The 25,860-nt window shown below is 39.6% G+C and overlaps 1 protein-coding gene across 9 annotated transcripts in view; it reads left to right on the top strand.

Annotated features, from left to right (window-relative positions):
* AMBRA1 (autophagy and beclin 1 regulator 1) overlaps window positions 1-25,860 on the top strand; it is a 148,118-nt gene that overhangs the window by 36,586 nt on the left and 85,672 nt on the right. For 4 of the 9 annotated variants that reach the window (XM_039868386.1, XM_039868357.1, XM_039868366.1 and 1 more), the window contains 2 exons: window positions 17,073-17,159; window positions 21,245-21,424. The exons of 2 other annotated variants lie outside the window; for them this stretch is intronic. In XM_039868386.1, coding sequence (XP_039724320.1) covers window positions 17,073-17,159; window positions 21,245-21,424 — 267 coding nt within the window. The remainder of the gene's footprint in view (window positions 1-17,072; window positions 17,160-21,244; window positions 21,425-25,860) is intronic. 3 more of the 9 variants (XM_039868376.1, XM_039868409.1, XM_039868394.1) reach the window with 2 other exon arrangements.

Below are 25,860 nucleotides of genomic sequence, written 5' to 3'. Positions count from 1 at the left end.
TGCTATCTGCCTCCCCCACCCCCAGCCATGATGGCATGCTGTTAAAACTTTGAGGAAGGGAAAGGCTGAAAAATTTATAGTGAGCAGGGGATCATAAATGGAAAATTTGAGGTGCCTGTTTTTTCTCCTTATAGAACTAATACAAATTCATTTGTAAGAATCCAGACATTACAGAAATGAATGACATAGAAAGTGAGTGTCCTCTGCAGTACTAACCACTTAATTTGTGTTAACACTAGATTTTTTTTTAATGCAAATGAAGATAGTTTTTCTTTTTTTGTGAAAATGGGATCATACTAAGTGTACAGTTCCATCATTTACATATTTCACTTAATATATGGACATTTTTCCATGTTGATACATATAGAACTTTGAACAATGGCATAGTATTCCAACAATTGGATGCACTGTAATTAATTTAATCAGTTCCCTCTTGGTAGACTCTGGATTGTTTCTGTTTGCTTTCACAAACAATGCTGCAGCATCTTTGTATACTTGTAGTGTTTCTAAAGGAGGATGAATTTTTACAGGTTCTAATTTGCTGGGGCCACAGATTATCAAGATTGTTAATGGTAAATAAAATTTAATTATATACTATTTATTATTACTCATTTAAAATGTATAAAATGACATTTTCTATTTTCTCTTTTAGTGAACATAATTTCATAGATATTTGTAAGTTCATAGATCGGGACTCCTAATGCTTTTTTTTCCTTCTCCCATAAGGTCTGAAGTTTTTCCATAGAAAATTCTTCTCTCACTGGGTTTTTTAGGAACCTGCTCCTCAGGATTGAGAAGGACTTTTGTTTTAACAATTCTAAATATTTGCCACCTAGAGGTGTCACATACTTTTCTTCTCCATAGCCTTGTATGAGGGAGACATAACCTTGGTTCCACCTGTGGCATTCACTACTTACTGGCTTTGGGCCCTGTAGTCTTCTTGGTCTTGTTAAATGATTGGGAGAATCCAGGCATCCCTTGCCCCATCATAATGCAGTAACATTTAGATATTTGACTTGTCTTTAGGGGTAGTTAAAAACCCTTTTCTCTCTTTGGCAGGGAGGGCGAGGATAGAGTGGAAGAGAGGTACCATTGTAGTTAATCTTTTTCACCTTTGCTGCTCAACTGGTCACTCGTTATTTGAGCCTGTTTTAATTTTGAGTATGATCCCTGGTTATATCCTCTCTTTCAGAGTTTGGCAGTCTTTTTCTGTGAAGAGCAAGGTAGTAAATATTTTAAGCTTTGCAGGCCATACTGTCTCTGTTGCAACTACTGAACCTTTGTTCTAGCATGAAAGCAGCCATGGACTATATGTAAGTGAATGAGTGTGGCTGTGTTCCAGTAAAACTTTATTTATGGACACAAAAGCGATTTTCGTATAATTTTCACGTGTCTTCTTTTGATGTTTTTCAGCTATTTAAAAATATAAAAATCATTCTTAGTTCGTAGGCTGTACAAAAATAGGCAGCAGGCCAGATTTGGCTGACAGGCAGTGGTTTGCCAATCTCTGCTTTATGAGCGTGATTTGATAGAGTCAGGTGCTCTAGTAATAGAAGGTGTTATGATAATGAGGGCCCGGAAGAGCTAGGTATGGGGCTTTTACAGTTGTCTTCTCTCTGTACTGTGGACTAGATGCTCTAGTATTGGCTCTTGTAAGGTTATTTTGACAGGTGAGAGCAGGCATAAGTGCATAGAGTCTTATTTCTTCTGCTATCTGCCCGGAAGCAAGGTTTTTTAACCTTACTCTATATCTGTCTTGGGAATTGTTAGTAAGCTGGGGAGGATGTGCTCCTTGAGGTCCTCCAGGCAGTGTGCTTGACAGGCAACCCTTCCCCCACTGCAGGTCAAATTAACGTCTGTTAGGCTGATCTAAATTATCCCCCATCATCCTTCTCTCTGGGGGCTGAATGGTGTATTGCAGGCTGTGTGCTTTGTATACACACTAAGAACTTGAAAAGATGTAATCGCTTTTGTCAGCTCAGTGTTGGAGTGCTACAGAGACTTCAGTGGGATCTATATGTGTGTTGCAAATACATGGAGAGCAATTTCCCATGTACTTATTCTTTCCCCTTCAGATCACCTTATTTACTGTATTTGTTCTAAGGGTGCGTTGGAGGTTTTGCTAAGACAATAACACCAGGTGTATGGGGTTTTGTTTGCATAATATCTTTTGTTTATTGTAATCGGTCCCAGCCCATTAGAGCTGTGCAGGTAGCTCCTCTTCATCCCTTGGATTTCTTACATATTTATGGGGAGAAGGAGAATCCAGTACATCTTACTTCTGCTCCTTCTTGGGAGCACATCTGACAATGTGTTCACGTGTGCAAATTTGGCTTTAGCATGTGGACCTGTTACATTAACCCAGAGATTGCAAAATAACTTTCAGCTATGTTTGTTTGGCCCTCACAAAACAAACCCTGGATTTGTGTTTGGCCCTGGATTTGTGTTCTTTCCATCACAAAAATCCAGATTTCTGGATTCTATTGAAAAAATTAGATCTGGCTTGTACTCGCACATAATAACAATCAGCAGGAGTTGCGTAGTTATTACCCTTTTAGTCAAGGCATGGTCCTTCTGTGTGCCTTAGTCTGTACTGGGGTGACTTCACTCATTTATATTTCCTACTTAATTCCAATTTTGTATTGGTTATCATTCCATTAGCTCAAGCAAACACTGGGCTCCACCAGGGGGAGGCACTGGACATTGCAGTACCCTCTCTGCTACCTGCCCATCGTGCCTAATTCATCCACAAGGGGGTCTGCTGCTGCTGTAGGCTGACATGCTGACAGCCCCCTCACCTGAGAAGCTGCCTGACTTTTTAATAGCAACAATTAATAAACTCCTCCTCTGTTTCCAAAGAGGGAAAGTGGGGGTGCCAAGCTTTTTGCTGGCTGAGCAGATCTCTGTTATGTCAGGTTATGCAGTATGAAAGCAACCTTCCCTAATGATGGGCTATGTAAAATCTTGGAGAATATCTGCACCTCTCTCCCTGTGAGCAGAACGCCCTGGACAGAGGCATGGGTTCTGGTGAAAAGGCTGCTTGATTTGGGTGTCACCTGCCAGAAAATTAAAAATCAAGTTAGAGCAGGATAGAAATTTGTAATAATAAAGGAATCAAAGGCTGAAAGTATGACCTTGTCATAGAAGGAGAATTGCAGCTTGTTAACATTGTGCCCTCTTCTTCCGTTGCATCAGAGGGTATGGGTGTCAATCTTTTTGTCTCTTTTACTTTTTTCCTACCATACACATGTTCACATATGTTTCTCAGTTTTCCTCTATCTTCCTGCTGTTCCTTGGATCACTTCACCTCAGCAAGCTGGCTTTTAAATTTTTCTTTCTTCTGGTGGCAATTGTAATCCATTTTGGTTTTTTCTTCCTTATTATGATAAAAAAAACACAAAACACAAATTTACCCTCTTAACAATTTTTAAATGTACAATATTAAATATATGCATATAGTTGTACAGCAGATCTCTAGAACTTTCGCTTTTTGCATGTGAAATACTGTACTCATTGAACAATTCTTCATTTCCCTCTTCTCTCCATCCCCTGGCAACCACCGTTCTTTTTCCTTTTTCTGTGAGTTTCATTATTTTCGATACTTCAAGTGGAATCATGTAGTATGTATTTTTGTGACTGGCTTATTTCACTTAGTGTGATGTCCTTAAGGTTCATCCATGTTGTAGCATGTGACAGGATTTTCTTCTTTTTAAAGGCTGAATAATATTCCATTGTATGTATATACCACATTCTCTTTGTCCATTCATCTGTCAGTGAACATTTAGGTTGCTTCTACATCTTGGCTATTACGAATAATTCTGCAGTGAACATCAGTGTACAAATAATCTCATTGAGATCCTATTTTCAGTTCTTTTGGATATACACTCAGAAATGAGGTTGCTGGATCATATATGGTAGTTCTGTTTTTAATTGTTTGAGAAACTTCTACAGTTTTTCATAGCAGTCCTTTGCTCGTTGTTGTTGTTGTTATTAAATTGTAGGTGTTCTTTATTCTGGATATTAACCCTTTATCTGGTAGTTTGCAAATATTTTCTCCTATAGATTGCCTTTTCTCTATTGTTTGCTTTATATAAGTTTTTTAAGTTGGTGCAGTCTTTTGTCTGTTTTTGCTTTTGTTGCCTGTGCTTTTGATGTCATACATAAGAAATTATTGTCCATTCCAATGTCATAAAGCTATTCCCCTATATTTTCTTCTAGGAGTTTTAGAGTTTCAGGTCTTACATTTAGGTCTTTAATTTATTTTAAGTCAGTTTTTTAATATGGCTTGAAAAGGACCCATATTCATCTTTTGCATGTGAATAGCCAGTTTCTCAGCACTGTTTGTTGGAGAGACTCCTTTCCCTATTATGTAGTCTTGGCACCCTTGACAAAGATCATTTGACCATATATGCAAGTGTTTATATGCAAGCTCTCTATTCTGTTCCATTGGTCTATACGCCTGTGTTTATGCCAGTACCATACTGTTGTGATTACTGTAACAGCTTTGTAACATGTTTTGAGATCAGGAAGGGCCACATCTCTAGCTTTGTTCTTTTTTTCTCAATATTTTGGCTCTTTGGGGTCTTTTGAGGTTTCATATGAGTTTTAGGATATTTTTCCTCTTTCTGCAAAAAAATGCCCTTTGGATTTTGATAGGGATTGCATGTGATCTGTAGGTTGCTTTTGGTATTATTGACATTTTAACAATACAGTTTTCCAATCCGTGAACGTGGGATGTCTTTCCATTTATTTGTGTCACTTCTTTGGTAAAATTTATTACTAAATATTTTATTCTTTTTGATGCTGTTGTAAATAGGATTGTTTTCTTAATTTCCTTTTCAGCAGATATAACCCTTTTAAAATTTAAACAAGAAGGAATGCTTTTTTTTCTTTAAACTTTTTAAATCTAGTGTTTTCCTAGAAGTTCAGCACTCTTCTCTGCATGCTTTTCTGATTCCCTTTTTTTTTTTTAATTTGATTTTTAAAAATTAGTTTCAGGTATACGTACATTGGTTATATATTTACATAGTTTATGAAATGATCCCCCCTAATTACTCTGTCACCCATCTGGCTCTACATATAGCCATTAGGATACTACTGTGTTCCCTATGCTGTACTCTACGTCCCCTGTCTGATTCCTTTTAATACTTGTCTCTTAGGAGTTCTCAGAAAGAATTGAGGCAGAGATTGGGTTGATTTTTCTGTTAGCTCCTCGAAGGCAAAAGACCATTGCTGTAATATCCTAATAGAGCTGCTGAATTTTTAGTCCCCCATAGATTCACTAAATTTGACAGCTCTCTTAAATGGTACTATTTTGGATGTGATAAGGTCAGAAAGAGTAAATATATCAGCATGTGTTTATTTTGAGATCTTTGGTCAGTGGTTCTCAAAGTATGGTTCCCAGACCAGGAGCATCAGTATCTCCTGGGAACTTGTTAGAAATTCAAGTTTCTAGGCTCACCCCAGATCTGCTGAATCAGAAACTTGGAGTGTGGGACATACAGTCTTCATTTACAACAAGGGTTTCCAGGTGATTTTGATACACACTAAGTTAGAGAAGGTTTTAGACCACTTAGGAACTCTTTAACAATACCACCACCTCCTTCCCCCAAATCTCTGGTGTACTGAGGCCCCTTGGCATTATCCATCATTTCATAAACTACATATGAAATTGTTAAAGGTTTGTTTCCAGATGTCTTGTGTGGTGTTTTGCTTTGATAGCCAAGATTCCTTTGAGTACAGATGTGATTACTATAGGCTAGTAAGCTAACTTCATGGACTTATTTCTAATGCTGCTGTTGTGACTATCTCAAGAGAGCTACAAGATCAGGAACTATTTTGTTCATCTACTGATGCATAACAAACCACGTAACAAAACTTAATGACTTAAAATAACAGTTTTATTATCTTTCATTGTTTTTTGGGTAGACTGTGCTCTGTTGGCAAGTTCTGCTGGTCTTGCTTGGGGTCTCACTAGAGTCATTTGGAGGCTCAGTTGAGACAGCTAGGCCTCTTTCCCTCTTCATGTAGTCGCAGGGACTCCTCTCTTCATGTGGCTTCTCCAGCAGAGAAGCCACACTTTTTACTTAGCAGCTTAGGGCCTCCAAAAGTGACAGTTCCAAGAGGGAAGAAACAGAAGCTGTCAGTTCTCTTTAAGGCTAGGCCCAGAACAGGCACAGCTTGCCATGTTCTCTTGGTTAAAGCAAGTAACAGGCTGGTCTATATTAAATTTGGGAGAGGACCACACAAGGCAACAACACTAGCAATTATGGTTCTTTGGGGTCCAGCTTTGGAGACTAGCTATTATAGGGACCATATCTATTTTACATACAAATGTATACCCCAGAGTAGACACTCAGTAAATATTTATGATTTGAATCAATGGTTGGCTAGACCAATAGACAGATTGGTGGATAGATGACTGATTACCCTTGTTTCATTTGAGTGAGGCTCATGTGATTCTTAAGGTGCGGATGCCCATGTTTATGCCTTTACAGTACTCATCCTTCAACACATGTCTTTCTTTCTAAGAAACTACCTTTTTAGGCATGGTGACTTGGGTGTCCAGGGCACATCATGTTCCCTGTATATACTTTGGGAGTTGTAATTTAAGGAAGAAAAAAATAATTGCAGTTTATTGGATTTCGTGCTGGCTACTCTACATATGTTCTTACTTAATCATAACAACCTTGTGAAAGAGGGATTTTCCCTTAAATTTGGATGCTGAGGGTAATGAATTTGCCCAAGGTCACACAGCTAGTAAGTGACACAAGATGATGAATTTAAATTGCAGTCTTTTCTAAAGCTAAAGCACTGACTTGTTTCATAAATTAGTTATTCAGAATTTCTCTTGGTTAGTCGCAGATCATTAAGATATAGTAGAAGGTTTCTCAGCATCAGTACTTTTAACATTTGGGGCTGGATTATTCTTTATTGTGGGAGGCTGTCCTCTGCATTGTAGGAGGTTTAGCAGCATCCTTGGCCTTTACCTACTAGATAGAGATGCATTCCCCTCACGCAGTTGCTGCAACCAAAAATGTCTCCAGACATTGCCATATGTCCCCTAGGGGGAATCTCCTCCCATTTAAAACCATTGATAAGTTATTTCATAATTTGCTGTCCTTGATTTTGCTGTTTCTTTAATATTACATCTCACAAGGAACTGGCAGTGGCTTCCAACCATCTTTTTCTTTCAACAGTTATAATAGTACTGCCTGGTTCTAGTGATCTTGAATCATGCCTTTCTCACATTGCTTCTCTCCTCTTTTGCCTTGTATTTTTGCTTTTGTCTGTGATTCCCTTAAATCAAACTGGGGAACTTTTTACCCAGGTATCGATTCAGCAGGCATTCAGATCTCTGAGATTGTAACCATTAGTGCTAGCGAAAAGAAGACATTTTACCTTCTATTTATAATAGAGAGGGGAAATGCATGTAAATATTTAGCAAGCTGGGAATTCACTGGCTTCCAGGCTCCACAGAGTTAATCTTCAGGGTACTATTGATTGACATGCTGGAGGATGTTAATGTGCCATTCTTTTGGGGAACGGGGGAGGAGAGTGGAAATTGCAGTTTCTCTACTAATTGAGCTTTAGGTGTCATTTATAACAATTTCATGTTGTCTAGACAGAGAGAAATGGTCGAGAAATTATTCCAGTGGAGTCAAATGCTGAGTCCAAAAGGAATTAAGATTGCTGAAGTCAAGATCAGAATGAAAGGGCAAGTAGTATACTCCCAGAGGTGAATCAAAGTCAAAGGTCACTAAGAGAAGCAGTTCAGAATGAACCCAGGATATAAGAAAAGCCATTGTACTTAGAGTTTTGTATTAGCTCAAGGTCTAATAGTGGATTGTTTGAGGGCCTAGCTGGAGTCTGTCCTCTTGTCTATTTCTGTAGACTGCAGAAACCTCATTACTTGAACAGACATGAGTCAGGAAGGCCGCCTCTTTGCCTCCGGTTAATAAATGCCCCAGCCCACTGTGCATTCCTTTTTTCTCATTTTTGTAAGGCTTCACTTACTAACTCTTTGCCCTCTTGATGTTGGCCCTAAGGTTTTGCTTCATATTATATAGTGTTTGCAACATACCAGTGTGAGTAGCCTTTAACTTAAGAGCAAGTGGTCTTCGTCAATGGTTTTTAAAATTTCAGATCAGGAATGTGAATGTGAAAAATCGTCTAAGAGGAAGTATACAGGTTATTGAAGCAATAAATGATTCTACCAATATATTCTTTGTAGAACTAGTGGTTCTAGAAATAGATATTTTGAAATTATCTATTATTCTGAATAAAATTAGCTGAGAATTTGGGATTATTGAATTCTATAAATATTTTCTTAATTTTGGAGGAAATCAATCATTTAGGATGCATTAGTTCTTAATTAAAGGTTAAACCTGTATATCATAGCTGCTGTTTGTGAGGGTATACGTGCATGTGGTATCAGAACTAGCTGTGGAACTTGTTATCATTGATATACCCATCTTTAGATGAAAAGCCTCTGATGTAAATTCCTAGTAAAAAAAAAAAAAAGTCGTTGGTCTATGAGCAGACCTCCCAGTTCTTCCAGAGAAAATGGATTCAGAGACAGAGCAAACATGTCCATTTAGATCACCTTAGGCCTTTGAATTCAAATGCTGACAAAAGTGAGTTTTTATTATAGAATAAAGTTTTATAAATGTAGCGTGTAATACGTTGAGGATATACAAGAGCTAAGCATAGTACCAACCAGTCATTTTACAGTTGTATTAAAATTAACCACCCTCTTAGCTGTGACATTAATAGAATCTGCCCTTTCCCCCCCTGGTGGGGGCTCTAGGTTCTGTGTTTAGCCATTTATATCTATTTTAGTTATAAAGAAGTCCAAGTGAAAATCAGGTGATCGTGGAACCAGTAGGGACTTGGGGGGTGGGCAGTTGTAGGGACAGTGTATCTGGTTTGAGAACTGACTTTAAGGTTCCCGTGGAGCTGGGGCTACCTCGCCAGCACCCGCCATTAGAGATTAATCAGCCAGCAGCAAAAAAGTGCATTCTGGTGTCCTTGCAAAGAAGGACCAGCCCTTCTGTTCCAGCCTTTATCACCTTTGTGCTTCTATCCTTATCTCCCCCCCACCCCCCAACCCCCTCCCGGCTGGATTCTGCTGGATTCAGACTGGAATGACCCAGTCTGTTTCTGAGTTCTAGTTCTGCTAATCAAGCTCTCTAGTCACGTTTGCTTCGCTGTGGTACCAAACAGTTGAGATTATAAAGAAGTCCCCCTTCCTCGCGTGTCAGTGCAAATACTGACTGCCACCCAACTCCCTGCCAAGTGCCCTTAGCCCAAGTTCGTCCCTGGTGTCGTGCTGCTCTGCATGAGTTACGAGGTGCTTTTCCCGGAACCCTCATCTTACTTGGACCCAAGAGAGGTGACAGCTTTGGCCGGGGCTCTTGGTTTCCAATGGGTCTGTACTGGTTTGGGTGCTTTAAAATACATTTTGTAGTTCAATGGTGCTTATGGGGAAGATGGGGATAGAACTTCAGAGTGAGACTTGGGTAGATGAGACAGTTAAACGTTAAACATTATCTTTTTTTCTTTCTTTCTTTCTTTTTTTTTGCTTTGTTATTGTTACTGCTTTCATTGTCTTCATGTTAAAATGCCAAAAATGATCTAGTTGTTGCTTTTTCCCCTGCTCGTCTCCCGTTCCTCCTTACAGTGGCTTCTGCCTTTTCAGGGCCTGTAAGAGTCTGTCCTGGCCAGTACCAAGGCCTGCGTGAGGAGACCAGCCTGCATCCTTCTAAGGTTTAGTCTGACTTCATGCTCATCTCTGGTTCCTGTGTTCAATCAGTAGTCCAAGGGAGAAGCTTCTGCTACTTCAGAGCTTCTGCTATACTAACTTAATTTGTCTAAATTACCCCAAAACTACCGTCTCTCACTCAAGCTTCTATATGTGCAACTCATCAGTTTTCCTGGCCAAGAGTCTTCCCTGTAATGGGGTTAGGCATGTATGCTCCTTGAACCCAAACAGCCTCCCTTGGTTCGTGCAGTCACAGAGAGCAAGCCTGGGTCCTGGCCTTTGTAGGAGCTGCCCTTGGTAAAGCAGGGCCTCAGTTTTCCAATGGACTCCTCTGAAACCCACAGCCAGCCTTTTCTAGAACCCCTTGCCAGGGACTGGAGCAGGAAAGGGATGTATCTTCCAAATGAAGACTGTCCTCTTCTCTCCCACAATCATTCCTTTTGGCTTAGAGTTTTAAAATGAACTTCCTAATGGGGAAAATCTTTTAGAACAGGAGTTGAGGGTGGTGGTCCTGCACTCCAAGAGAAAGGGGCAGAGAGACCTGAGCTGGGAGTGCTTTGTGCTGACCCTTGGGGCATCTTCCATCTCAGGAAGGAGAATATGGAAGAAGAGGCTTAGAGTGAAGAGGGCTCCAAGGAGAGGTTGTGATTTGGTCGAAGGTGTCTGGTTTTGTGCTATAATTGTCTTATTTTATACGTATATAAACATTTTAAATAAACAACATCATTGTTACTCTGAAAAAATTAAAATAAATAAATAACCACCCACCAAACAATTAGCAGAGGTTCAGATATTCCCAAAGGGATCTGGCTGACTTTTCAGGCGAGACTTTTGTTCCTTTAGATACACAGTTGCATATCGTGTATGAATTCTGTTTCCAATATCTTCCCGTTTGGTGTCTGTGATTATGATGTGCTCTGATGTTTTACCAACTGTAGCTTACCACACAGAGGTATTGAGGGATACATTAATGCTATTATTTTATTTTAAAGCCTTTTTTAATAGATATTTTAAAGCCTTTCTAATGAAAAGGCATTGTTTTGAGCCCCATGAATTGTTTATGCTTGATGATAGTAAAATAAAGCCAGTCCACACAGTGGGTGCTGTGAGTTCTTTCTGTAGTGTATTTGGTTTTTACCTGAGGTTAGCCTTTTAGCAGTGCCACCTTGCCTTGGTCTGTCTCTTAGCAGGGGCAGGAATTGCCTGCCAGGCTCTGCTGGCAATTGCATCATGTGCCACAAGTGCACCCCTAAACTGGGGGGGGGACCCTGCAGCGATCAGATGAGTACCTATCGTTGGATAACTTAAACGATAATTACTAGTGTGTGAAATGGGGAGGCTTGGATGCCTCCGCTTTAAAACAGAGATGTCAATTTGGAAATCATAATAGAGGTGTCATTTCAGAACACACAATTATTTTTTTACAAAGAATAAGGGCTTGTCATCTCCCAGCCCAGGCATGCGCCAAGGCAGAGATCTGGGGCTTGCCGAGCAGGATTCAGAAATGAAGAGGGCAAGAGGGCATCCAGATTTCTTTGGCCTCCTGCCCCTTCGTCTCTCTGGAAACATTGCCCTCTTTCTCCTATGAGGTCTGTTTTGGCAATATGCTGTCCAGGACCATTAGTGGTCACTTCTGAGGCAAGTAGCCAGTCTCTGACTTTATGATTTAACAAGCCTCTCAGGGACCAGGCCATGCTGCATTTATCAGGACCACTGTGTCAGCACTTGAACTTGAGCAACTTAAGTGACCAGAGGGATGAAGGGTGACGTAAGCAGTTCTGTAAACCTTGTTCCTTCAGGAATTTTAGTGTGAGTGTTTCCACATCAAGCAGCCTTTAAATGTCATAGGGTCAATAAAGGGCAATCAGATATGTCTTTTTGCTTATTCTTCCAAATTTACTTAGGCCTGCTGATTTATTCTCTTAGATGTTCGCTGGTCTCCAATTACGTGTTACTTAGGATGTGAGTGTTAATGGGGATGAAAAGATGACTTGGACCCAGTACCTGCTTTCACGTAGCTTATAGTCTAGTAGCAGAGAGAAGACATACTTACAAGTAACTGCAGTATAAGGTGACTTGGGAGAAGGCCTTTTAAAAGAGGTTTCAGGTGTTATGGGGTATCGAGGAAGAGGGTGAACTTCTGCCTGGCAGAGTCAGGTAATGGAGCTTTGAAGGATTTTTACAGGCAGAGATGGGGAAGAACTTTCCAGAAAGACGAAATGGCCAAGCAAAATATATAGATGAGATAGTGGGGGTGTGTTTAGTTTGGCTAGAACAATGGTTCTCAAAGAGTGGCCTGGGATTCTTGAAGTCAAAACCGTTTTTGTAATAATGCTCAAATGTTCTTTGTCTTTTTCACTCTCATTCTTTCATGATTGTTCAGTAGAGTTTTCTAGAGGCTACACGACCTGTAATGAGGTTATCAGTCTGATGGCTAATGAACTGTATGCTTGTGTATTAAAATGTTCTCAGTTTTAATTTCAAATACAGTAAATATTGATAGATAAAACCCAATAAACAAAAGCTCCTTGGGGTCCTCAATAATTTTTGAGTGTTAAAGGAGTTCCAAGACCAAAAAGTTTGAAAATCACTGGACTCGAGAAATTTGGCTCCACAGCCTTGGATGTCAAACTGACGGATTGGATTTTATTTCCCAGGCAGAAGGGTGCTATTAGTTTAGGTTTGGCTTCCCTGAACTGAAATAGCAGATGTCACCCAGATGGGGCCACAGTAGCATTTTAGTTTCTAGGAGCCAAGCTTTCCAGATTAGTATAAGTCACAGAGTTCTGGCGGTTGTTTCAAATGATTGAAGAAGGTCTGAACATGTTTGTTGGCTTTAGGATATTGATTTTCTCTGTGATCTGACAACTAGTTAAAAGAATATCTTCAGGATATAATTGTTTAGTAAGGAAGAATTGTAATTGGCTTATTTATTCTGTATAGATCAGTACCCAAACTTTCTGCTTCTCAACTTGATAGTCATTGAATTTGAAACAACAGTTTATTTTTATTTTTTTGGATGACCCATCTCATTTGCCCTGACAACTTCGTTCTTTTCCAGAGCTTGCTTCTACTATTTTTTATTGTTTTTCTAGTCATCAAAGGATATTCAAAGTATTAATTAGAGAAGGAAGAAATTGTTATATTCATTTAAAATTTTAGGAATTTTACAGCTTGAATTTTGTTCCTAATGACTTATGATTTTAGCAGAGCTTACTAATCATTTTTGATAACTCACTGTAGTGTGTAATACATTGATTATAGTTTTTTTTGTTCTATTCTTTATTAACTCTATCGTTCAAGGAATTTTATGTAAGCAAATATTTTAGAGTGGAGTTGGGCAAATTTTTTCTGTAAAGGGCCAGGTAGTAAATGTTTTAGGCCTGTCTCTATCAGCATTACCTGGCTTTGACTTGTTAACTCCAAAGCAGCAGTAAATGAATGGATGTGGCTGTCTTTGGAAAAAAACTATAAAAATAGGGAGTTGGCCCAGGGCCTGTAGTTTACCAAACCTCTTAGAGCAGCAGTCCCCAACCTTTTTGGCACCAGGGACCAGTGCTCCTATGAGAATCTTATGCCTGATAATCTGAGGTGGAGCTAAGGTAGTGATGCTAGTGCTAGGGAGCAGCTGCAAATACAGATGAAGCTTCGCTAGCTTGCCTGTTGCTCACCTCCTGCTATGCAGCCCAGTTCCTAACAGGCCACAGACAAGTACTTACAAAGAAATCCTTTTTAAGAAGTAATTCTTTTAAAAATGAATAGTTTTCATTTTCATTTCAGTTGTTTACTTTAGATTTTGATTTTCGGATGTTTTTAATTTTAAAATAATTTTAGACTTGTAGAAAAGTTGCAAAAACAGTGCAAAGAATTCCCATGTACTCTTCATTCATGTTCTCTAAAATATTAACATTGTACCACATTTGCTTTATCATTCTCTTTTTTGTGCTCTCTATATACGAATATGGTTATACACTTATGTTTATGGTTTTATATTTATGGTTTTTATATTTGTGGTTATTATATTTTCTTAAATATTGAATTTTCTTATAGTAATGTGTAGTTTGATAGAACAGTGGACTCCAGACTTAAAAATAATACCTCTGTTAATAAAAGGCTTTTGAGCAGAGAGAGAGTGTGTGTGTGTGTGTGTGTGTGTGTGTGTGTGTGTGTGAGATACACATTATGGTTATACATTATATATCAAAAGTTCTAATATTTTCTTCCTGCTCTCCAGTGGATCAAAATAGCACAACCCCTGGTGTACCTTATTTGGACACACCTGATATAGAGAATGACCCAGGTAAATTTGTGAAGAAAAGGTTTGTTTTTATTTTTGTTTTTTTTTTTTTCCTGTCAGAGTATCTGTGACTCTTTAAAACATTTCTAAATTGAGATTGTAGGTTAAAATGAAATGTTAGCTGCAAACTTGAACAAGCTTGTCTGAGCCCTTCCGAAGTCCCACCTGATTTTGCATTATCAATCTGGAAGATAGGTTGTTAAGTCAAAATTATGATGGCCAGAGCAGAAGGTGCTCTCCTGCCCTTCAGCCCATTTTCTCGTGTCATTTTCCATTGACGGCTCTTGCAAAAAGCTAACTGTAGGAGAGAAAGATCTTTATTTGGTGTTCTTAGGAGTGGTGCTACTATTTACTTGTCTAGTAACTCTAGTTCTTTATTCAACACCAGTTGGAGAACTCTTATTTTTTTCCTTCAGATAGTACTTGTAACCGCAGAGAACTTAATGTTTCATGAGTGATATGTGTATATAGGGGACGTTATTCATAGTAATTGGCTCTCTTGATTTTGTGTATTAGCAGTTAAAATGCTTCATATATATGACTTGCCAGCCCACTGTATTGCCTGTGGAGCAAATGATACCAACAGATCTGTAGTAAGTAGGCACAGGGGATGCATGTTCCAAAAGAAACTCATCAGAGACTCCCCAGAGACAAAGCTTAACATTTTGGTTTTAGTCTGATTTAAAGAAGTCCTCTAAAAAGATAGGAAGTTAGGGCAGGAAGTAGAATTTGCAGGATTATAAAATGGAATCATTAAAATTGAAATTATCTAATCCAGCTTTTCTAGTTAAGAAATCTCCTTTACAGGAGTCATCTCATCTCTCTGAATACTGCCACTGACTGCCGTGGCATAATAAAGGGTCATATTGGCTTCCTAACTTAGCAGGATTGCTTTACAGGTAGAAGTACTTAGGAAGGATATATGTTGATCACTCTGGAGGATGCTCCTTGCCAAAGGGCCTCTGATTACCAAGCAGCCATTTGTGGGATAACATGGCAGGGCTCAGTGAGGTTCATGACTAACTCCAGAGTCCTTTGGAATGGAACAATCTTCTGGGTGTTCTAGGGCAGTCAACTGCTCCCAGGTCTTGCTTCCATTCTTCAACTCCCACTCAATTCCTTAGAAGTAATTTATTAGTAATGAATAACTATTATATAAGATGGCATAAGTGTCCTGAATACTCTTCTCAAAATTTCACTTTTCTTCTTTTCTCCAGTCTATGTACCTGTCACTACCCCTTCCCCTTTTTCTCTCTCAAACATTCTGTATTTCAAGACTCAAGACATGCCATTGTTTACCCCAATGAAAGAAGAAAATCCTGTCAATTAAACTGTGTCACACTATTAAATGCATCCCACATTTTATAGGCAGAAGTACTTAGTAAAATGTGTGTGTGGTGGGGGGGGGTGTCTTAGAATTGATGAGATAAAACAATATTTCTGTTGCTGTACACAGTGATATCATTGAAAATTTAGGTCTTCTGCTAGAGAAATATATTTTACTGCTTTCTTCTTTTCCTCATTGGTTACATTGTATTCTCTCCCTTCAGCAGTAGGACTGGTTTAAAGTGTTTTAAGTGAAGAGATTATATACCCTGTCTAGATAGGAAACATAATTTAACAGTTGGTTGTCATGGGAGAGTAGCAAGGTCGATGGAGCCTCTGCTGTACCTCTTCTCCAGGCTGTTAGGAGAAATGCTTAGGCGACCCAGTTGCCGGGATAAAGTGACTGCACATGACTATACGTAAAGCCAGCTGGTTTTAATAAACATGAATTGAATTAACTCAATTGGAAAAGATTGGTAGCTGTTGTCCTTGTTCTGCAGATCTGTTTTACAGGAGAGGCTGGCAGGGAGCTGCAGGCCTTTCCCTGGGGGAGCTAGGCAACATGCTGTCTGAGGGGAACGATATGCATTTCTTCCTGAGGCCAGTAGAAATGTGTGCCACGGCAGGAGCTTGTCTGGCTGCCGAGGCACATTTGAGTGGGGAAGCAGTGCGGTAGACACGGCAAACTGGGGAGCCCCTGGGCCACATTTATCAGATGTGTTTTTAGCTGGCCCTTGTACAAAAAGGCAAAAAAAAAAAAAGTTTTAGCAAAAATTTAACAGATTTCATGCAAAAGTCCAGATTTCTGGCTACCCTTAAAAAATAGGGCGATCCAGAAATACTGAGCCCACATGCTAGTTTAGACTTACAGTGGATACATATGCGCTTTTTACCTGCCTGGAGCCTGGAAGGTCCTGCAGTATAGTATAGTGGTTTGAAGCATTTTGGAGTTGACAGACCTTCACTGGAGGCCTGGTGCTGTCACTTAAGAGCTTTGTGCCACACAGCCCAGTGTTCTCATGTATGTATAGTAATGGCTACTTTTCCAGGTTGTGGTGAGGTTTAAATAGAGAAATATATGTGAAGTGCTTAGTATTTGCCTGGCATCAAAAAAAGGTGCTCAGTAAAATGTGTGTGTATTATATATGATCAGTTGAACTTATGATTGGGCTAGATTACATATAATGAAAGATTTTTGTCAGTTATTAAGAGAGCCCCAGGAGTACTCTTTCTTACCAAAAAACGGTGTGGGCAGAGTAGAATGAGTAGAAGGGGATGTAGATTAGGATGACACGGAAGAACTGAATACCAAGATAAATGTTGGCACTACATGATAATCTCAGTGTTTGCTTAATTTTCCCCTCTTGTGTCGATCCCAACCTCCTATTTGTCTACCGGAGGTACTGCAAATAGAAATAAGATCATGTGTCTGAAGCACTTGTTCATTTCTCACTGAAGAGCAGTATTCAACATAATACAGTGGCCCTATCCAGTATGGGAGCTCGGTAGCTCTTTACTTATTTATGTCTCTAAATACTTGGCTTGTAGGAAGGGCGCGATCCCAGATAACAAGTGTTAGCTAGTTGCAAAGGGGGATGTTATTTATCTTTCCCCCATTTTTCCTTATGAATGACCTCTGAGTTGGTAATTGACAGGGATTATTGCCATTTTTTTAATCTCTGCTAGGAGGCTGCTGGAATCTTCCCTCATTTCATTATCCCGTTATGATGGAGCAGGATCCAGAGAGCACCCAATTTACCCAGACCCAGCGAGGTAAGGCCGAAGTGAGAAATGGCACTAGGTGGGGGGGAGGGGCTGCCCTTGGGGAGCCACGCTGTTGGAAGCCCCATTCTGTGCCTCTCTGGTCCTGGTGCTCTTTTACTCTTCAGTTACAGTTTTGAGACAGGTGGTTCAGGTGATTGGGAAGTGTTGCAGGTAAGTGAACAGAACCTCTGGTGACAGAGGGTTATGACTGAGCTCTGTCTTTTGGGGCTCATTTCTGTAAATGGGGCACTAGAGGAGGGACCTGAGGAGGTCGCTATCAGAGTTATAGGATATATTCCTTTTCTTTGATCAGAGAGGTTGTTTCCATTCAGATGGACAGCCAAAAGAGAAACAAAAGTTTTTATTAATAGGGAAGTTACAATTTCAAACAAACAAACAAAAATCCTTCTTGCTCTCATGTGGGAGAGAACTTAGAATATCAAAAGGCAGAAATCAAGCTCAGATGGTAAATAGTCGGAGACTATATGAAGGAAGAGATGACTGACAAAATGGTAACTGAATAAACTGGCGTTTTATTAAAGTGTTTGCCTTACACTTATTAGAAGACATTTGAAAATTCTTAAAGAGATAAAAAATTTCAGATGAGTTCAAGGCCCGCCCTTACCTGATACTGATAACTGAGTACCAAATTTGGAGTGTTGAGTCGATTTGTAATATTATAGTGAGAGAAGCCCTTTGGGGTTGTCACAGCCAGACTTAGTGATTGTTATGATCTCAAAAGGGAATAATAACAACCTGTGCATTTATTTAATCAATGCCAGAGCACATTGTGAGGTTTTGCCAAAAGAAAAGGGTTCCAGTGGTGGGGTTGGCTAGTTAATTAGGTCAGATGAAGCTAAGTGAGCTTTGCTCTAGATTAAGAATTTCAAGTCTGGAAAAACCTTTAGACAAAGTTATTAACAAAGATATTGAATGATTTTGTTGTTGCCACACTTACGTGTCATGATACCGACCATTCTTTCTGAGATATTAGTGAAAAGATTCTTACTTCCTTTTTCATAACCCAGAAATGACAAATCCAAGGATTAAGGAACATGGGGATTAATGATTTTAAAACAGGTAGATGATTTAGATGATGACTGAAGCAAGGAAGTTTATGTTTGTCTCTAATCATATTTGAAAGTAATAAGCCCTAAATAGAAACAGGAAAATTTTTCGCATGGATCAAATACTCTGAAACATTGAAAGAGATAACTTCTTATAGTTTCTTTTTGACAGCAGTAGGAATCTCATCCCCAGAATTTTTTAACCTGACAAAATTTAACAGTGATTCTTAAAGACCATTTTGTCCTCCTTTCATGTAATAAACCTGTTATTTATTTCTACTCAGATCTCTTTATCACAGAAAGTGTCACACTTTGTGGTGTTGGTATTTTCACATTTTCCCTTTGAACACAAAAGAGGGTTTTTTTTGGAGGGGAAGGTATTCTTCCTTGAAGAATACTTGAGGATTTATTTAAACATCTAAAAATTTCACTTGGAACACTTAAGAGTGTGATAGTTACCCAGTTCTTCAGTAGGAGGATGATGGTTACTGCATTACTGGGGGTTTAATTTTTTTCTCTCTCAGACTTCACCCTACACAATATGTATGGGTCAGAGCCTTTGTGAGACATTTCTACATTCAGATCCTTAGCTTCCTTCTGGATACCTAAAAAGATGAGACTATGGATGTACTTGTATTTAATAATCGTGCCATGATTTTTTTTTGTTTTTAAATAATTGATGCATAGTTTTGTAGTTTAGGGAATTCCTGTCCTATAGTGAAATTAAATGGGGTTATCTAATGCTGAAATTGTGCCCCTACATAAAAAAGCAATCTTTATTATTGTCAACATCAACATTATTTCTGCCTGTATCACCAATAATATTATGATTTTCTCTTTAGTTAAAGTAGATGATGAACTGAGCAATGAGTGTACTTATGGTCCCTTTTCACAACCATTTCAAAAAAAAGAATCTTCATTCTCCTCTTAACTTTTTTTTACGTCCTTTTCTAGTCTGATTGACTTGAAAATTTAACCAATTGTTGATTTCTGCTGGAAGGTTTCTTTATATTGGATATAGATATAGGATATAGATATTTATAGTAGATATAGGAACAACTCAAGAGTATTGACTTCTTCTGTCTATTGAAAGTTATCCTTGCAAAATGCATGGGAACAGGGGCCCAAATGGATAATGAAAGTTCTACAAGTTGAGACTTTTAATAATCATTCTTGTATTCTCATGATCTTGGCCAAGGCATCTGTGCATCCACCTGCTGCATAAAGATAGCTATATAAAGATGAGTTGGACTCAGGGGTGCCAAATGCAGCATATTGTTCTGTAACACAGACTTTTGAGTTCCAAAGATTGTCATCTGGCCTGCTCGGGAATTCCATCTGATGGTTGGCGAGAAAGACACCACCTCTGAGGTCAGGTATTTCAGAGAGGTATCCATAGTTCCTGTAGCAGTTGACTGTAGATCTCCTTTGGCCTGAGTTAGTAGATTTACTGAGAATTGGCCCAGAGACTTTGTCCAGGGGTAATGAAAGGTCAGTCACAAGATGTTTGTAAATGCTTTTCCTACCATTTGGATATTACTATTTTTATTTCTGTTTTCAATCAGTTTTTCCAGATTTCCATTTTAAAAAATGATATCTGCTTTTTTTTCTTTTATATTTAAACATTATAGAAATTAAGGTCCCAAGGAATCTTTATGAGGATTGCTGTGTTTCTTTTAGTTTTTTTATTCTAATTACAAAAATATGTTTTTATATACATTTTGGTATATACATACCATTATTCAAATCCCCTCCTTTCCCCCCACATTATTTTAGAGGGTTTTCTTTGTGCATATAATAGGGATAATTTATTTTTTTTAATAGCTACAGTAATATTTCTTTGTATGGATATGTTTTAATTTGTTGGTGGGCATTTGGGGTGTTTCCCAGTTTTTTACTAATTCTGTCTACATATCTATGTATGTGCGTGTATATATATCTTTGTATCCTTGCCTGTTTCTGTAGGGAAAAATTTCTAGTGGAATTGTTAAGTCAAAGTGTGTGCCTCAGGCAGGTTAAAGTCTGGAAATTTCTTAGTAATCCACTTTATATATACACATTCTTCTGTTATTGTTCTTCTCTCACTCAGTTAACAGCCTCAAATTATGTAATAGCGTTGTGAAGATGGAGGAAAAACTTGACAAAGAAGGGAATGTGACAAGCTGTTTGGGACACTAGACATTTTCATGGAGTATGAAGACCTAAGCCATAGTGGGAAAAATATAGATCTAGACTATTTATTAAGAGTAGACATAGTAAGGGAGAAGATAAAGGAATGACGGTTGCCTTCTATATTGCTCAGTCCCCTTATAGCCTCTGATGCTCTTTTGTAAGAAATAGAAAAATCTCTTTTTTTTCTTTCAGATTTTCTGTTCTCCCAAGTATATTTTGCTCTGTCTCTATTCTGAATGTTTTCTCTGTATTACAAATATCTATGAATAATTTGTAAAGGAGAGATAAGAGGTTCAAAGAGATCATTTTAAGGAGCTAGGGCAAATTTGGAGCGTGTCATTTGTTAGGGAAGAAAGGAATCCTGGTGAAGATGATGCCTGTAGACCCTTCTTTAGTGTCCCACTCAGGTTTACCCTCCTGGCCGCCTTTCTCATCTATAAAGTGAAAGGAGAGGTGACATGTAGATGAAGGCGGTGGTCCCTTGCATTTCTTATGTTTTGAGTATGGATGATTGAGGTAAAGCCATGAATCTGTAAAGGGCACCCTGAGAAGCTAAAAGGGGTCCCTGAAGAAACTAAAAAGAAAGGTCCAGTGTTTTCTTCAGAGGGTGCCGCTGTTGATCAGACAATGACTGATTAAACAGTCTCTTTGCCTTATCTCAAAACAGAAATAATGGTGGTAGTCTCATAAGCATAGTGTGCAATACAAACCTCCTGGTGAGTTAAATGCCCTTTATTTCTCATGTCTCCGGAGTTTGCCTCAGCAGGGAGATGCCATGGGAGAACTGGATTTATTGTCTCACAGTTTTCCCCACATTAGTGCTAGTTTGTGTTTGTCCATCTCTGTCTCTCTCAGATTATCTCCTGCTGCATACTACGCCCAGAGGATGATCCAGTATCTCTCACGGAGAGACAGTATTCGCCAGCGCTCCATGCGCTACCAACAGAACCGTCTTCGTTCTTCCACCTCCTCCTCTTCCTCAGACAACCAGGGTCCATCAGTAGAGGGAACCGACTTGGAATTTGAGGACTTCGAGTAAGTACACACTCGGCTTGCTGTCTTCCCTCTCCTCCCAAGCTGCGAGTGCTTCCGAAGTGGCCTCTGTTTGAGCAGCAGTGATTGACATTCTTGCTTCAAACCCTTCAGTTATTATTTACGAGTAATAGGATGGGGTGAGGGGCAGAGGGTTAATATGCCCAGGGCACTCCCACCTCTGCCAGTTGCATTGCTGATTCACTGGAGCCTGTGGAAGGAGACAGCCCATTGGGCCCCAGGCCAGACTGGGAGAAGATGGCTGCCACTGTTCAGGCAACATTTTTATTTCCCTTTTGCATGAACAGTGACTATGGAAATGCATCGGATGCACTGTCTTCCCAACATCAAGGAGGCAGAAGAGTTGGTGTTTTCTCTCTCTTAAGCAGAATAGGTATAGAGATATTAAAAGTAAAGAAAATACTTTAGGATTTCCCTAAAAGGCAGATTCTCTTAGTACCTTTGGTCACACTGATCCTTTGAGGTCTTACTCCCTTTGCTTAAACTTTCTTATTCTCCCTCCACTCCCAGTAAGGATCCTTTGAAAGTTGCCTGTCAAATTGATGTAGTGGTTTGAGAAGTGATTGCTTCCTCTTGTCTTTGGAGTGGTTGGTTGGGTGATGTGGGTGAGCTAAAAGAGCACGGTCAACCCCAGGCTCCAGAATTCAGGCTCCCCAACCTGACTGCTGGGTTTTGCCTTCTCTTACCTGCTGCTCCTGACCTTTTTAGCCGTTCGTTGTGTTTCTTTTCATTCTGAAACTGAGCTTTTCTAGTTTGTATCAAATTGGACATTTGGCTCTTGTTTTGATTCCTATATTTTTATATTCTCAAACATGTAAAACAGGAGCGAGAGAAAGAGTCTTTTTTTTTTCCCCTTCTTTTTTTGCTGGCAGCATTGGAATAGGACAGCCTGTCAGTCATTTTCCTTTTTTCCCCCTCCATCTCGACATAGCCTGGTCAGATCTGGGATCTTAGGAGTTCTTGCTTCCTCTCAGCCTTCCTCTTACGTGAGATGAATGGATATTTCCTCAGGAGCCATCGTACAACAGAGCTTTTTGATGTGTTTGAGAAATCTCTTTGCCAGAGAAGACTAAAAAGGCGGGAACAACCTTTGTACCAATAGGCCTTCCTGATGCGATCCTTAAACACACTAGCAACTGTGTACTTGGAAGCAGAAGGAAGACTAAATGGGAGGTTCATTTGTCTGAGGAAGATGTAAATGTGAAAGAGATGCAGGAATGTCCTGAAGCATTGTGATGTGGCAGATGGAGCAGGGGTGGTGGTCCTCTATCTCTGACTCTCAGCATGCGTCATTCTCCCTTTCGTCCACTCTAGAGAAAGGTGGGTGCGAAGGGGAAGAGAGTCCCCACTCCCTTAGCCAGACAGACACCTGTGGTGAAATATGTTCCCTTGTAGATATGACTATTTTTTTCAGCCCTGGGATCTATTCAAGGAAGCAGTTTCAATGTAAATGCCGAGGCTGCTAGGACTTAGTGCTGCCGAAAAGCCTCAGTAACCCTGTGGAGCTCTGGGAGTTGGTACAGGTTGCCTAGCCCCTCTCCTTGCATGTTTGGAAGGCTGTGTTATCTCTTTGCAGTGGTGGGACCAGGACTCGTGCCTTTGAGCTGTATCTTGCCTCGTGACTTGTCCTTCACAATGGAGTTCTGGGTTAGTTTAAAATGTTCTGTTCTCATCTTACCTTCTCTTTTGCTACCACCTCCTCCCTTTCCCCTTCCTTCCCCCTCGATTTTCCTATGTCAGACTGCCTCCTCCTTGTGCTCCCCACAGCCCACCTGTGCTCTCACCTCCCCCCTGGCTTCAGCACGACCTGAATTTACATTGCCTTTACCTTTCCTGCACTGACTTACCATTGTTTTTTCCTAAGGGTCTTATATTGTTCTCTGGATAGTAACAATGGGCTGATGCAGACTGTAATCTTGTTTTTAATAGTATCTGTGAATTAGTCACTTCAATATTAGTAGTCCAGGTCTTCTGGTGAAGGATGTTGCTTTACCTTCTGTTCATTCTTTCTCTGCACCCTTCCCTTCCCTCTCCCCACCGCTGTAAACTGAATGCTCCTTGCGGTTGCTCCTTTCTCTTAATTTCTAGATGCTCCAAGGAAGAAGGGAGTGAGAAATTAAGGAGTGTGCCAGTCCATTTTAATTTCTCTGTCCCAGTTCTTTACCTTCGCTTTAATAGCTAGAAAGAAAGTTAGAGGCATGTTATAGTCATAATTTATAGGTTTTTTTTCGGGTAAGTTAGACATGTCCTGAAATCCTTCTGATGCACTTAGGGTACCATTTAAAGGAACTGTTCGTTGGGTTTCCTCACCTTCACAGCACATTGTGCTCCTGCCTTTGGCACCCCACTTTGACCTCTTTATTTAGTCCGCTTCCATTTGCTAAGTGATAGATCATTTTGCCACTCTCTAGCTTGTCCCATCCAGGTGTAGAGAGTCCCCAGAAAATGAAGGGAAGCCATTACCCAGATCCCCTCATTTTGGTTCTCTTCCATCCACTGAATGAAAGGTATCAACTATAATTTTCATATGTATACTAATTTATAATATACAAAATATTTGTAGTATATAGAAATATATTAATATATATAATAAACATTTTAAAATCTTGTTTAATCCTTATATTAACCCAGTGAGATATTTATTTACTCCATCGTGGTATTCTAAATGAGGATACTGACACTTGACCAGAATCAGACATGTCTAAGATTAGAGAACAGGAGCAAGCATATTTAGTGTCTTGCAGCTTTCAAAACCTTTATAAATGATGTGCAGCCATATTTGAGCTCTTGCTCCATGAGCTTGCTCTGGAACAAGACTATCTAGATTTATCTCTAGGGAAGATAGCTTTAAGAGTTAGTCAGCATCAGATTAAATTTTCTTTTCTTTTGTGGTCCGGATTCATGACCATTTTCCTAGGCAGGCCTCTTCTCCTGCCATTCACCTCTGTCTACAGCAAGGATTGAGACTGCAGGCTCCGAGTGTTTGTCAAAATGCACAAACAGGACGTCCAGAAACCTGCTGTCAGGTTCCTGAAGCCCTCAGCATCTGTCTTTGCATAAAGATGTTCAGAAGCAGGGTAAAGGTGTGGCTGCCTGTGACACTGCTGTCCTCCTGCTAGAATGTAGATGACAAATAAGCAGAAAGAAAATTTCCATTTTTACCATTCCTTTGGAAAGAGGGAGGGAGGTTTTTATGAAGCCCAGGTTAAGTGCTGTGTCCCAGTAGTTGCTAAGGCTTGAAAAAGAGGCGGTGTAAATGACTTTATGACTGCTGTTCCAGCTGTCCTTCCACATATTGTTCCCTCTTCCACATATTGTTATTCTAAATGTAATTATGACACCAGAATCATCTCTAGTTCATGTTCCTGCCCTTCCTGACTTCCAAGGCAAAAGATACCCTGAGCTTGTGACAGACAGAACTAGAGAAGTTTCAGATTAGGTCAGTCACAGATATTTCCACTACACATATCAGCCACTGGGTAATTATAGTCAACTTCTTAAAAATTGTTGCTAGCATGGAAGAGAACAAGTCCTTCATTCACAGTTGTGAAACTGGGCTGTGCTTTGGAAAAATATTTTTGTGAGAATTCTAGTCTTTTAGCCTCAAGGTGAAATTTGTTTAGGTCTGTTACATTTATTTTATTATTATTATTATTATTATTATTATTATTTTATTTTATTTTATTTTATTTTATTTTACTTTTTCCATACATCTTTTTTTTTAATTCTTCTGATTTATCTGGTTGTATTTGGTTCCCTTTACTCAGACATTTATATTGTGGTCTAATATGCAGAAATGTTTCATTTAAGTAGGACAGTCATTTCTGGGTACCTGAGATGGGCTCTCGTTCCTCAGTTTGGCATGATGTAATATCACATACACATGTAAGAGGAGCATCATGCAGCTAGAGCTTCTCTTTTTATGGTCCCCTCACTAGACACCTTCTAGCAAGGAAGTCATTAGAAGGTCTTCTTGGTATGTGATGTAGCTGAGGAGAGAGTTCTGAAGGCTGTCACTCAGCTCTGCCAGTGATTGGGTGTGGCACAGGGAAAGTTGCTTGCCTTTAGTTTAATATTCTCCATCTGCCCTTTTAGCATAACTGAAATTTAGTTGAGCCATGGCAAAGAAAATAGTTATAAACCAGGTAATAGTACTGCTGTCACCTATCAACGAAATCCAACAGCTTTGTGAGACTCGTACTTGCTTCAGGTTCTCGTGGCTAGAAATTCCAGTGGAGTGAAGCCACATGTCTTTGGTGGCGCTTGCTGCTACTCTCTCTTCTGTGCCCAGAATTTCCAGGACGCCTGTGGGAGTCAGTGACTTCTAAAAGCAGATTCGTAACGTGTAGCCAAGAAAAGTAAGGGTGAATCTTCAGAGGGAGACGTGTCTACTTTGTTTTGAAATGGAGTTGCTTTTG

This window comes from Pteropus medius, unplaced genomic scaffold, assembly GCF_902729225.1.
Source record: "Pteropus medius unplaced genomic scaffold, Ma_sr-lr_union100, whole genome shotgun sequence".
Taxonomy (NCBI): domain Eukaryota; kingdom Metazoa; phylum Chordata; class Mammalia; order Chiroptera; family Pteropodidae; genus Pteropus; species Pteropus medius.
This window is presented reverse-complemented; position numbering and strand designations above follow the sequence as displayed.